We start from the raw sequence: 14163 nt of genomic DNA, 5'->3' as shown, positions 1-14163 counted from the left end.
ATGCAGAAGTTTTAAGAAATGTTTAAAAAACATCTTTTTTTTAGATGTTTACTTATTTATTTTGAGAGAGTGCACACGCGTGCGTGCGAGCAGGGAAGAGACAGAGAGAGAGGGTGAGAGAGAGAATCCCAAGCCTGTCATGGGGCTTGATTTCACAAACTGAGATCCTGACATGAGCCGAAACCAAGAGTCAGATGCTAAACCTAGTCACCCAAACGCCCCAAATTTTTTTTAAATAAATTTTTTTTCCTAACTGCCACCCTGAAAAAAATTTAACTTTAATATATTCTGAAGATTATATATGCCATGTAATATATTAGAGAATGAAGATTACAGCATACTCACCACTCACGTTAGAAACTCGAACAAAACTTTTAAAACCCATCTATGCTTATATCTTTTCCTATTCTGTAAGTTGTTTGGACTTTTAAAAATGCCATAAAATGAAGACTATTGTTATCAATACCAGTCTGTCCATCTTTCCCCCCTGCCTAACTTTGTAAAAGAAATGACCAATTTAAAAAAGTATTATAGGCTGTTTTCCCTGATGGAATTGGAATAAAAATGATAGCAATATTGCATGTGGGACAAATTACTACTTAAACTAGGAGCTAGGCTTTTTTAAAGATTTAATTACTAGTTCAGAACTTGGTGAACTTAACTCTTACTTGCTTACATTTTCTTAAAGAGAAAAAAATCATACTTGAGCTGTATGGTATTTTGTCCTTTTTCATATTATTTTAAATAAGTACTAGTAATCCTGTAGTAAAAGAATTTCAGTTTCATAAAACTTAACTGTACTAGTGTAGTTTTTATTTATTTGGTTATAATGTTTTATTTTTGAGAGAGAGAACACAATTGGGGGAGGGACAGAGGATCTGAAGCAGGCTTTGCACTGACAGCAGAGAGCCTGATGGGGAGCTTGAACTCATGAACTGTGAGCTCATGACCTGAGCTGAAGTCGATGCTCAACCTACTAAGCCTCCCAGGTGCCTCACTAGTGTCATTTTTAAAGACAAAATTGAGAAATGTAATTTTATGTGTTGAGGAAATATTTAAGCAAAATACTGTTTTCTGAACATAGTCAATATTTGACAGTAGTTACAAATAAAAATTCTAAAATCTGTGTCAGGCTCAGAATGTTTTTATTCTTTGTTTTAGGCTCTAAGTATGCAGTCATCTTCCAATGGCCAGTTTGTAGCTCCAAGTGATATTCAGTTGAAATGCAACTATTGCAAAAATTCCTTTTGTTCAAAGCCAGAAATCCTGGAATGGGAGGTAAGTTCAATTTTGTTATGTATATGATCTTGCTTAAATGAGAGTATAGTAAACTAATAATGGTGTTTCAATTTGAGGATCTATTTCTTAGTGTGTAGGGATTCTTCAGAATTTGTGATGATTGAATTATTTACTTTCTTATGGGAATAGCGTCGACAAAGGACATGTTTATTTTTAGGTCAAACAAAAATTATTGAAGTCATATTCATATATTGACATTATGTTTGTGATAGTGTATGGAATGTTACTCTGTTTAGCTACATATCTGGAACATCTGTTTGTACCGTGTTTTTTCATTTTTACTCTCATCCTTACAAGTATTGTCTTTGAACTGTAATATCTTGTATTGCCTGCTACCTGTATAAATTAAAATTTGTTAGTCACTTAACATATTGTCATTTAACGTTTTATAATTGTCTTAATAAAAGAATCCTAATATAAATTTATTTTATTTTCCCTTCTCATCACTCTTGCTTTCACCAGTTTGACATATATTTTTGCCATTAGTAAAGTCCTGTCGTTATTTTTTATTTAAATAAGGGAACAGTGATGGATGGATGGATGGATGGATGGATGGATGGGTGGGTGGGTGGGTGGGTGGGTGGACGGAAGGATTAACAGACAGGTGGACCTGGCTGAACATTGCTTTCTTGATCAGTGTTCACCCTTGGCCATTCTTTCTTTTCTCCTTTTTTGATGGCATGGAATATGTAATAAAATGGTGTTTAAGACATTAGTATTAACAATAAATTGCTCTTGAACCAAAATTTGTTAGTGGCTATTGGCAGTCACTCAGTATCTGAGTCTTAGGAGAAAGGTGTAACCAGAACGTGACTACATGATTACTAAAGTATTCTGGGAATCTGAAATTTCATTGTTTTAAATTTAGTCCCTAGAAAATTGTTTAGTTTTTTATTTTGTTTGGTGCTTTCTCAAGAGCACTTAAACCAATTCTTGGAGACTGTTGTTGGCACCCAGTGATGATTTTTAGTGACTGTAACTCTCTCTAAATCATAACAGGAAAAATGTTGAAGGCCTAGTAAGAATAAAGGAATGGTGGGGAATGAGGAAAGAAATCCATAAGCAAGCACATGGAATAATATCATATAGGGAATAAAGATCCTGCCTAAACTGAATTTTGATCATACTAGATGAAATGGAGGTCCTTTCTGTCGATCTCCATGTTAGAACTACCTGGCTTTTGTAGTCTTGGTGTTGATTTTATTTACATGAAGGTTAAGTATTAGGAGGAGTTAATAAACATTGTCTATCAAACTGAATTAGAGTTGAGCCATTCCCTCAGGTGATTGAGAATTCAGAGGCTTTGTTCTCCTCATTCCATGGTTGGCAGTTGTGGTTTCTTTGTTGCTGTTTTTCCTCTTATAAGTTATATGTCCATGATGGGCAATTTTCCACTGATGATTGCCTTACTACTTGAGTTGCTTCCTAGACTCTTTCACCTTCCTTATCTTGGTCTTCAGCTGTCTTTGCCAAGCGTTAGGTAGATAGATTAGACCTAGTCTGTATCCTTCATAATAACAAAGGGGAAAAGGTGCTGCCCTGTAAATTTTAACTTGATTGTGTTTGGCTGCATATTTGGAGAGTGTAGCTCTGGCTTTATAGGTTTGGGGCCAGGAGAAGTAACTAATAATACTAACCTAGCTCCATTCAAGGGAACCAACTGAGTCTCAAGTTTAGCAGCATACTTACGATGGCCCCAAATGAATACTCTATCCATCATAGGTCTGTGATAGGAATGTGATTGAGTCTGCTTGGCTGTACCTATGAAGAATATTTCTTTTTGAGTGAAACTGGTGTTAATGTCATATTTCTCATCTTTTCTTAGTTTACTCATGTTTTATCTTTCATTGTTTTCTACCCATTAATCCAGCTCCCTTAGCAACACCAGACTGCCATCTTGTTTTAGTGGTACCTTTACTATTTTACTGAGTAATTTTAGGGTAGTTAATGGTATTGAAGTTTGTGGAATTATGTCTAAATATAGCAGTGAATTAGTTAAATTAGCTGTCTGTGGCCTATTGAAAATGTATCCCCAGAGATTATCAATCACATTAACTAGGTAAATGATTTAAGTTTATTTCTGTAAAAGTGGCTTGTTTATTTCTTAAACTTGTTCTTGAGGTGGTTGTCATATACTTACCAAGGTTCCCATTGTGCATTTAGAACAAAGTGCATCAATTCTGCAGCAAAACTTGTTCAGATGACTATAAGAAGTTGCATTGCATAGTTACATATTGCGAATACTGTCAAGAGGAGAAGACTCTTCATGAAACAGTAAATTTCTCTGGCGTTAAGAGACCTTTCTGTAGTGAAGGCAAGTGTATATACAGTGTTGTTCATAACTTTTATTAATATTTAATGTTAATTTTGTGCCAAAATATTCTCAAATTTATTAACTACATATGTCCAAGGTAGCTGTGCAATTTTAGTGTAGCTGAACAAAAAAATTGAATTTGATTTTCTGCTGACTTGTTTTGTTATTTTTATTTGTAGACCTCTGGGCCTCAAGGTGTTTTATCTGTAAAAATTTGATAACCTTTTTTCCATTAAAAGAAAGTCTTGAAAATAAAAACATTATCATATGTCAAATCTAAGCATAGAAAATGTGATCTGAAAGTTGATTTTCCAAGTGGAATAGAATTATTTTCCTTTGGGTTCGTTTCCCTGCCCAGCTTACTGCCTAGCCTACAGAGATTTTCTGTATACCAGAAAGAAAATCATATGTGGCATTACTACAGTGGAAAAATACTTTTAGGTTTTAAACAGGCAAACACTGGCTCTTACTATTGTATATTCAAGAATTCTTTTTCTTCTCATTTGCACCTTTGCTGCTCTGGTGCCAGGCAGCTGATTATAGAAATGAACTGCTGTTCTTGATTCTGATTGTCCAGAGATAGGAACCAGGATTGTAACTATGGATTTGGGGCTCTTGGTTATTATTACTTTCCCCCCCAAGTGACACATTCTTGCTCTACGCTGGCTTTCACTTTCTATTCTTTCTTTGGTCCTAGGCACTGAACTCTCGCAGCTGTTCTATCTGCTGTCCTCATCTGTGTTTCCTAGTTAGATTCCATTCCTCCCCCCGGATCCATGTTTTATATGGTTTTCTACTGTTAGGGGCAAGAAAAAAGGTTGGAGAGTCCTCTAAGTGCCAGCAGTAGTGAATGACCAAAAGCCCAGAAGATTATCTGTCCATTCAGTTAGTGTCTTCATCTAATATGTTATACATTTCACATAATAAGATTATGTATAAAAGAGGGTATTGCTTATAAAACAAGGCATTCCTGTTTTTATAGGTTTAATTGAGTACATTTCACCTGGAATGAGAAAGGTAAACATGTTTACTGTTAAGATCACAGCTGTGATGAAAAGTGACATAATGTTTCACTGAAAAGATTGATTCTTTATTTTGCTCATTATACCTGAATTTGTATGCATTGACAATCTTTAGTGATTCATTAAGTCTGAACATACTGGTGTTGATGGCTAATATACCCATACGTGATCTTGTATCCTGTAGATAATGCAGATTTTACTAAAATGAATAGACAATAGCAGCGGATAGAGAATTGACATTAAAGAGAATTTTCATTTAGAGGGACTTCTATCTTTAGGCAATAAAAGTTTCAAAAGGATGTGTGTCTTTTTCCTGTTCAGTAATCTATTTTGTGCTTTCTCTGACTACACCTAGTTCTCTGCTGGAACTTGGCAGAAATAACAAAACATGTAATACCTGATACTACCATCAAAATCTAATTAGATAAAGCTTTAATAAGGTAAAATATTAAAAAGACTTAAATTTCAAGATAACAGAAAAGAAGTCATAGGACAGTACATAAATAATTGCCAAATAAAGTAATAGAAAAACAATTAACAGTTTGAGTTCACAGATAAGAAGGGTCACTTAAAACTAGGTTAGAGTACAGAGTTTGTGGAGAAGGCGTAATTTGAGCTCCTTATTAATGGATGGGTAGGATTTCAGTAGATTTGAGTGCATGGTCATTCTTATGTGGCACAGCATGAGTAAAAGTATGGAAACTTTTTTAGTTCTTTTTTTTTTTAAGTGTATTTTTGAGAGAGAGAGAGAGAGAGAGAGAGAGAGTATGAGTGGGGGAGAGGCAGAGAGGGAGAGGGAGGAGAATCCCAAGTAGGCTCTACATTGCCAGCATAGAGCCTGATGCAGGGCTTGACCCACGAACCATGAGATCATGACCTGAGCTGAAATTAAGAGTCAGACACTTGACCGACTGAGCCATCCAGGCACCCCAAAACTTTAACAGAGATATTATAGAGATTAAGGCTGAAATGTGAAAACACTTAAACTGCTGCATTCATATAATAGACAAAGGAAATACTTATTAATAATAAGAATAACAACGTTTTCTCTAAACAAGTCTATATACCAGTTTTCCTTTTCTGAAGGTCCTTGTAGGTTGACAGAAAGGTAAGGCTAGAAATTTTGGCTAAAATGCCTACTTAGCTGAGTATATCTTTATGTTTACTCAGTGCTTCTCAACAGTCTACATTGTTTCATTTCTCTAATACCTACCTATTTGTGGTGTGTTTACTGTATGATACTTCTATTTAAATAGAGCAAACAAAATAGTTATGAGGCATTGCTAGATTTGAAAGTGTTAGAACATTAATTATTTGAATTCACATGAGATCTAATAAAGTATTCCATATTCTGTTTCAATATTTACAGGTTGTTGATCATACTAGATTTCAGTTTTGGTCAGGAGAAAAGAGGACTTTATATGCAAACTTATAGACTCTTCTATAAAGCTAATGAACAATTTGACCTCTAAGTACTTAATGTGTTTTTGTTTGTTTGTTTGAATATGAAAACCTTGTGTTTTTCAGGCTGCAAACTATTGTATAAACAAGATTTTGCACGACGTTTAGGACTGAGATGTGTTACTTGCAACTATTGCTCTCAGCTGTGTAAGAAGGGAGCGACTAAAGAACTTGATGGTGTCGTGAGAGATTTCTGTAGTGAAGACTGCTGTAAGAAATTTCAGGATTGGTACTACAAGGCAAGTAACTAAAATTTTTTATTACAGCAGCTGCTTTAACCAATCTTTGATAAGACATTACAGTTATTATCATTACACTTATGGTAGCTTATGTATTTAAAAAAATGTGCGCACATTAAGCTTAGCCCAGATTATGGAATTGATTAAAATTTTTATCATTTCAGTTTTTCTTTATAACTTGAATAGCATTTTTACTTGTTTTATAACTTAGCTATTCCCCAAAACTAGGATATAGCTTTGTTTTCAGCAAAACAGAATCTTTGTTTTCATTTTAAACTATATTGCTTAAACAAAATAGATTATTTCTTTAAAATTTGTTGGGTCTTTATTTCACCAAATAGAAACTTTTTTTTTTTAATGTTTGTTTATTTTTGAGAGAGAGAACAGGGGAGGGGCAGAGAAAGGGGGTGGGGGACAGAGGATCTGAAGCAGGCTCTGTGCTGTCAGCAGACAGCCTGATGTGGGGCTTGAACTCACAAACCGTGATATCACGAGCTGAGCCGAAGTCAGACACTTAACCAACTGAGCCGCCCAGGCACCCCACAAATAGAAGTATTTTTGATGAACATGATCAGTGTTGAACAGTAGCAGGTAATTGTTTTAGGCACTTATGATGTGTTTTGAAACACTTTGTTCTTTTTTACCTTTTAAATTGTCAAATTGAAAAGACACTATATGAAGAGACCAAAAATATTTAATTTGAAACTGTGAATAAGTGTGTGTGTGTGTGTGTGTGTGTGTGTGTTTCTGATTAAAATCTACTTCTAGAAAAGTGAAGATAAGTCACTTGTCCACTGTATTTTTTTCTATATAAGAAAAATGAGTGTATACTTGAGCTTTGTTTAGTCAGATATTACCCAAGAAAACGTTATTAGTTCATATGTCCGTAACAAGGAAAACCATGTCAATGTTAAAACTTCATTATAGGGGTGCCTGGGTGGCTCAGTCGGTTAAGCGTCCGACTTCGGCTCAGGTCACGATCTCGCGGTCCGTGAATTCGAGCCCCGCGTCAGGCTCTGGGCTGACGGCTCAGAGCCTGGAGCCTGCTTCCGATTCTGTGTCTCCCTCTGTCTCTGCCCCTCCCCTGTTCATGCTCTGTCTCTCTCTGTCTCAAAAATAAATAAACGTTAAAAAAAAAATTTAAAAAACAAAAACAAAAAAAACTTCATTATAGTTGCACTTCTAAAGCATGTGAAGACAGACATCATCATAACTTCAAAACTGAAATATTGCTAAAAGAAATAAAGAGTAAAATGGCTGAAACATATAGAATATTATTTAGTTCACTTAGTGCAAGTGATTATCATTAAATGATACTATTTAGGGGGCACCTGGGTGGTGCAGTCAGTTAAGCGTCCGACTTCAGCCAGGTCACGATCTCACGGTCCGTGAGTTCGAGCCCCACGTCAGGCTCTGGGCTGATGGCTCAGAGCCTGGAGCCTGTTTCCGATTCTGTGTCTCCCTCTCTCTCTGTCCCTCCCCCGTTCATGCTCTGTCTCTCTCTGTCCCAAAAATAAATAACCGTTGAAAAAAAAAAAAACAAAAAACTATTTAGGAGAATTCTTGGTGTAGTTCTTGAATGTCTACAGCTCAACATATTAAGTAACTTTTTTTAAATAAAAAGATACTTTCCAAGTTGTAAGAGGTTGTGGTGGCTAAGAGTTTTGGTGCACTTCATTATTTTACTGTTGCTTCTGACTAATTTAAGTCTTACAGTTAAGGTTCAAATTTTAGAAACACACAGGACAGGGGCACAAGGGTGGCTCAGTAAGTTGAGTGTCCGACTTCGGCTCAGGTCATGATCTCTGGGTTCGTGAGCTTGAGCCCTGCATCGGGCTCTGTGCTGACAGCTCAGAGCCTGGATTCTGCTTCGGATTCTGTGTGTCCCTCTCTCTTTGCCCTCCCCTGCTTATGCTCTCTTGCTCTCTCTCTCTCTCTCTCTCACTCTCGTTCTCAAAAATAAACAAACATTTTTTAAACATTAAAAAAAAAAAGAAACATACAGGACAAACATACTAACACCCTCTAACATGCATTTCTTTTAGTCTAAACCAACCTCTTATTTTGTTATAGACAGTGGCAATTTTGAGAACAATCGCTCATAATGTTACTTTAGTACCTTTAAAACCTGAATTTTAGTTTAGCACACGTGAACACTGTCCACTGTTTAGGAGGTTTTATTTTTGAAAATTCGTTTTGGGTAACCTCAAAACAGTGAAGTGGCTACAGATGGGAGAATTCCATTTTATTCTTACGGTTACCTTTTTGATAATTTATTTTATAGTTTGAGAGGCAAAGTTGTTACCATGTGATAATGATGATTTCTCTGTTATTTCACTGTATAAATTTCTGCTTAATTGTGAATCCAAACCTTTAATTAAAAAAAATTTTTTTTTTGGAGGATGTTGTTTTTTGTTCAAAGGACACTGAAAGTATTTCTCTGTTTGGCTTCTTTCTTTGAATGAATTCTTGTTTTCCTTTTATATTAAAATAGAGAAATCTTTTGGTGGGTTCTCTCCCCCCCACCCCCCCTTTTTTTTGGGAAAACAAAGAAGTGTTCTTTGGCAAATGACCACATTATTCTAGATGTTGCCATTTGTTCCATTTTGCTATTTATTTTAAAGGATAATTGTATCTAATGTTTTTATTTATGCACTGTTTAATGAGGAAATTTTGGTGAGGCAGTGTATTTCAGAACATATAAGAACATGTTAGTTTAATAACCATTTGTTATTATCTATTGGTTTAATGTCAGTATTCTATACCTTAAACACATACTTCTTATTTGTCTTATTTTAAGCCCAACAAATGTTTGTATAATATGCACTATAACATTATTACATACTATACTAATCTGAAGAATAAAGGTAACATTTTTGTCATGTGGTAGGGATTTTTAAAGCAAGTAATGACAATTTTTCTGTGTAATCAGTAGGAATACCGGCTTTGAGATGAAGAGTTGCCCCCCTCATTCATCATAGGCTTCTCTGTGAAGGCAGCCAACACTGTAATCAGAGAATACGTTTGCTCTGTGTGCTGTCTACTTGAGTCACATTGTATTTTCTTACACCTCCCATGAATCTCTTCTGTTCACTGCTACCGTCCTGTCATCCTCTCAAAAACGTAGTAAGTTGAGTCCCACCCAAGTTTTGATTATTTTGACCTTCTTTCCTCTTCCACTTTTTAAATTTAAGAACTCAAAAGTTTTACATTTTTAGTTCTTTAAAAAATGAGACCCTTTATACAGTCCATCCAGCTTTTATTAGAAAAATCATTTCTTAAAAAGTGTGGCATTGGGGCGCCTGGGTGGCTCAGTCGGTTAAGCGTCCGACTTCGGCTCAGGTCACGATCTCGCGGTCCGCGAGTTCGAGCCCCGCGTCGGGCTCTGGGCTGATGGCTCAGAGCCTGGGGCCTGCTTCCGATTCTGTGTTTCCCTCTCTCTCTGCCCCTCCCCCGTTCATGCTGTGTCTCTCTCTGTCTCAAAAATAAATAAACGTTAAAAAAAAAAAAAAAAAGTGTGGCATCAAGGAAACTTGCGAAGCAATGGCTAGCCAACCCAGTTGTTAACTTCACCTTTAGTCATGAGCATTGCTCCCTAACCAGAGGAGCACAAACATTGCAGTTTCTGCCTTCTCTTAGCTTTGTGCTTCAATTGGAGAGACTATCTAGAGTACAAGTAACTTTATGTTTTTATTTAAATTAAATATTTATAATTCTTTGCCTTAACATTCTTGGCTTATGTTTGTTTTACTGGACAAGACGTTTTGAATGATCTGTTTTTGGCATTATAATGGTTTACATTGGGATTTTAATAGAGGCTTATTAAATACTCTTCTCTTCTAAATTGGAACACATGCAACCAAAAGATGTTGAGAATAAAATTAACAAACATTTTTTTCTTCTCCCAGATAATTCTTTAGAAGGAAGTAGATTTTACTTTTCCTCACAATAAATGTTCCCAGGCATATTGTGAAACCAGGTGGGAAGATAGTTCTTTCGATCTCTATAAGTTAAAAATTTGGGGAGAGAAAGGAGTTAGTATTATAATGGAGTGTGATATGTTTAATGTAAAGTTAATTTAAAAGACCTACTGTTTCTTCAGAATACTTCACAGTACTTAGCAGAACTAATAATCTTGATTTAAATGTTATTACTTCAAATTACAGTGTTTTAACACAGGTTTTGACTTGTTGTCCAAACCAGTAGTAAATGGTAGGGGTATTAAAGTCTTCAATGTGAATACCCTCTAATAGTATAAAAGTATGATTTATCGGTTTTGATCAAATTAATACTTATGTTTTAGTAAATCTGAGTCATAAAAGGAGCTCAGTAAAAAAATTGGGCTTTAAAAATTTTGTCTTTTGTAAAAAAAAAATTGCTGTAAGTACTGATTTTAAAAGATTATTTGTTTTTGAAATAATTTTAGAAAGGGAATATCTAATATTCTTACTTTAGATACGCTTTTTGGATAACTGAAAAATTCCTAGCACTTTATTAGATCTGATTGATGAAATAGGAAACAAGTAGATACAGAGTTACACAGATGTATATATATCACCCAAAAATGAGAATTTGAAATGGCCAAATAATAGGGACTGCATCAGTACAGGCTGAATGAATAACCCTTTGTCAGTTACTGAAGGAGAAATTCCTGTATTAGCTGAGATGTTGGATTAAGAGTTTTGAATTAAGAATTTAGCACCTGCGTATTTAGGTTGTTTGAACTGTTGACTGTTACCCACTTTCCCCCCCACCCCGACCCCTTATAACAGACAATCCCTGATTTTCCACAGTGACAGGGAAACCACTAAGTAGATGATGAAGTGGTATTTTTTTAAACCAGCAATTAAGTCATACTTCACTTCTTTTGCATAGAAATGTTCAGCTTTTCTAAGAGTTCTCTTCTGTGGTTGGGAAGAAGTGGTTTTGGTAAAGGAATGATGGTCATTTTTAACCATGTTTCCCAATTAGTCATTGTATTTGAAGCTCAATTCCAAACACTTGCCTCCAGAATTTGCATGAGTGGTTGTAAAAGAAAAAAACCAAATGGAAAAAAGGTTTACAACTTTTAAAACTTTGATTATGGCATTAAATTTGGGATTAGGATTGAGTACTGGTATTATACTTCCATTCTGAAAATGTGTATACACATGTTTTGTTTCCATTTGCACATTGGCATTAATTTTGCTCCTCTTCAGATACAGAGAAATCAAATTAATTCAAACAAATTCAAATTGTTTTGAATCTTTCTGGAAGAAAGGAGCTTCAAGTACAAAATCCAAACGTCTATAGTAATCATGAAGTGATTTAATTGTTCAGATTCTTTGAATATAATGTGCTGGGCTTTATGTCCTTGACCTTCTAAATTACCGCGGAAATGGAAGTATTTTAAGAGTTAGCATAGTATAGGTAGTGATTTGAGTAAGTTTTACACAGATTGATTTGGGTTTTAGATATTACATGGAGAATCTTCTTGCAGCATTTTACTTCTGTTAGGATTTGTATTCTCTAGTTAACTCATATTAATTCATTTTGTCTTTCCATTGTCTTTATAACTTGTTTGATTTGGATTGTCTGCCTTGAATCCTGTCTCTGCATTTTTAATGTTTGACCTTACACAAGTCACTTGATCTGTTTGGACTTTAGTTTCCAGCATTGTGTTGAGGATTCCAGGGAGTAGATACAACATGCCGGGCTTTTATTTTTCAGGTTCTCGAATGAGGTAGTCAGGCAACAACTTCACTTATGCTATGTTCTTACACTGTTTAGACTCAATGGTTAGAAGGTTAAGATTTTGATTTCTTCCTTTGAGCTTTGTCTTTTAGTGTAAAATGTGAAAAGGGAACCAAACATGGGAGCTTTTAATACTTCAGAGGTTATTTTAAAGAATAGTTTTTAGGTGGTGACCAGGGACCTTTTTCTTTATTGAGTAAAATATGACCTGGGTGATAGTAAGTGCTAATTATACTGAAGTTACCACATAGTCTTACCAGCAATATAAAATTTGAGGTCACAGTTTTTTGGACAAGAGATGTGATATTGGCATCACTTAATAGTCATAATTTATACTACAAATCTTCATTCATTTAACATTTATTCAGCAGGAGAAATACCTGACCTGGAGAAAAAAAAGAGCCTGTGTTCTAACCTTGGGGTATGTTTGTTATATAAGACCTGTTTATCAACAAAATCATTTGTAATATTCCTGACTAGGAATTTTGATACAGTATTTATTCATAGAACTCCTATTGAGACATAAAATGAGAGATTTCAAAACCCACAGTATAGAACCATAGATTACGTAGAGTAACGAGGAAAAACCACATAATTATTATGAACGTAATATGTATTGCTTTATCGAAACTTCTAAGTTGTTAAACCAAAGGGTGATTTAAGAAATATGGTAATTTATTTCTACTTTAACTGGATCAAATACTTAATTATGAAAAGAACTGTATTTGAAATTAACCATTCATATCCTTTGGTCCACTCATTGATCAAGTTGTTAAGAATTAGTGAAAATGGACAAAATTTAGGGGATCACTAAAAAATAAAAATCTGTCTATTATGGATTCACCATCATAAGGTTTAACTTTTTATGTATGGATTTTATTTTTGTTTTGTGGGGGTTTTTTTTTCCCTATTTCTTTTTTTTTTTTTTTTTTTGCCTATGAAGTTGTTAGACTAGTTGAGGGTGAATTGTGTTCCTAGAGGTAGGTCAAATTTGTTGTCTTAAAGTATAATTATTTTTCAATCAATTAAATATTTTGAGTATTTGAAACATGAACTTGAAGTTCTTGTTAATAGTTAAATCAGTGTATTTAATAAAGCTCTTTAAATTTATTAAACTGTTGAATACACTTCAACTTAACACGCATGATTTTCTCATAAGAGCTTGTTTCAGAATTTTTCTGGTCTTACACAACTTCTTTAAATTGATTTTTCATGAGCTATCAGTTGAACGCAGGAAATCTGTTTATTACTCAGAGATTTTCAGTGTAATGATTGTAGAAAACTTCTACAGTATGTCATTAGAGTCCTCAAAATTATTTTAAAATATTAAAATATACTGTACCTATTTGGTCTACCAGTGTTCACTTTTTTAGGTTATCCTATCTTTGTAATGCTGGTCTTTAACTTCTGGTAAGTATAGAAAGGATTTTGATAATTAGGTAAATTGCTACAGTTTTTTCACTTTTATTGTGGATTTTATTGTATGTTTATGATTCATACCATTTTTTATCAGAAATTGTTTTATCACATTTGGCAGAATTACTGATAAACTTTTAGAAATCTTTTAAAATATATATCTGGCTAAAATTTTTCTAATTTGAAATGTCTGATACCTTCCTTTTTTTTTTTTTTTTTTTTTTTTATTAAGGCTGCAAGGTGTGACTGTTGTAAATCTCAAGGAACACTTAAAGAGAGAGTGCAGTGGCGTGGGGAGATGAAACATTTCTGTGATCAACACTGCTTACTACGTTTCTACTGTCAGCAAAATGAGCCCAACATGACAACTCAGAAAGGACCTGAAAACTTACATTATGGTATGTAATAATTTAGGTGGTAACTTGAAAAACCTGTACAGCAGTGTTCAGTTTCTAACTGATCTGAATTCCAAGTAATGATAATGAATAGTTGATTTTTGACATAGTTTACTAGCAGATTTCATAGTTTTTCTGGGTGGAAGTGCCCCATGTGATATTTCTGTAGATTTATTGCTTTTTATTTTATCCTCTTTTAAAACTTTAGTGCTAGTTAAAAGCAATGCAATTCTGAATGAAAACCATTTTTAGCACATCGTATATGCTGAAACTCGGTTCGGAGG

At 34.5% G+C, this 14163-nt stretch overlaps 1 protein-coding gene across 4 annotated transcripts in view; it reads left to right on the top strand.

Annotated features, from left to right (window-relative positions):
• The window catches only part of ZMYM2 (zinc finger MYM-type containing 2), a 103958-nt gene that overhangs the window by 60629 nt on the left and 29166 nt on the right, over positions 1–14163 (top strand). For all 4 annotated transcript variants that reach the window (XM_058690491.1, XM_058690484.1, XM_058690499.1 and 1 more), the window contains 4 exons: positions 1162–1278; positions 3463–3613; positions 6163–6335; positions 13717–13882. In XM_058690491.1, the coding sequence (XP_058546474.1) occupies positions 1162–1278; positions 3463–3613; positions 6163–6335; positions 13717–13882 (607 nt within the window). The remainder of the gene's footprint in view (positions 1–1161; positions 1279–3462; positions 3614–6162; positions 6336–13716; positions 13883–14163) is intronic.

Source organism: Neofelis nebulosa, chromosome 1, assembly GCF_028018385.1.
Source record: "Neofelis nebulosa isolate mNeoNeb1 chromosome 1, mNeoNeb1.pri, whole genome shotgun sequence".
NCBI lineage: Eukaryota > Metazoa > Chordata > Mammalia > Carnivora > Felidae > Neofelis > Neofelis nebulosa.
Note: the sequence above shows the minus strand (reverse complement) of the source record. Positions and strands in the feature narration are given on the sequence as shown.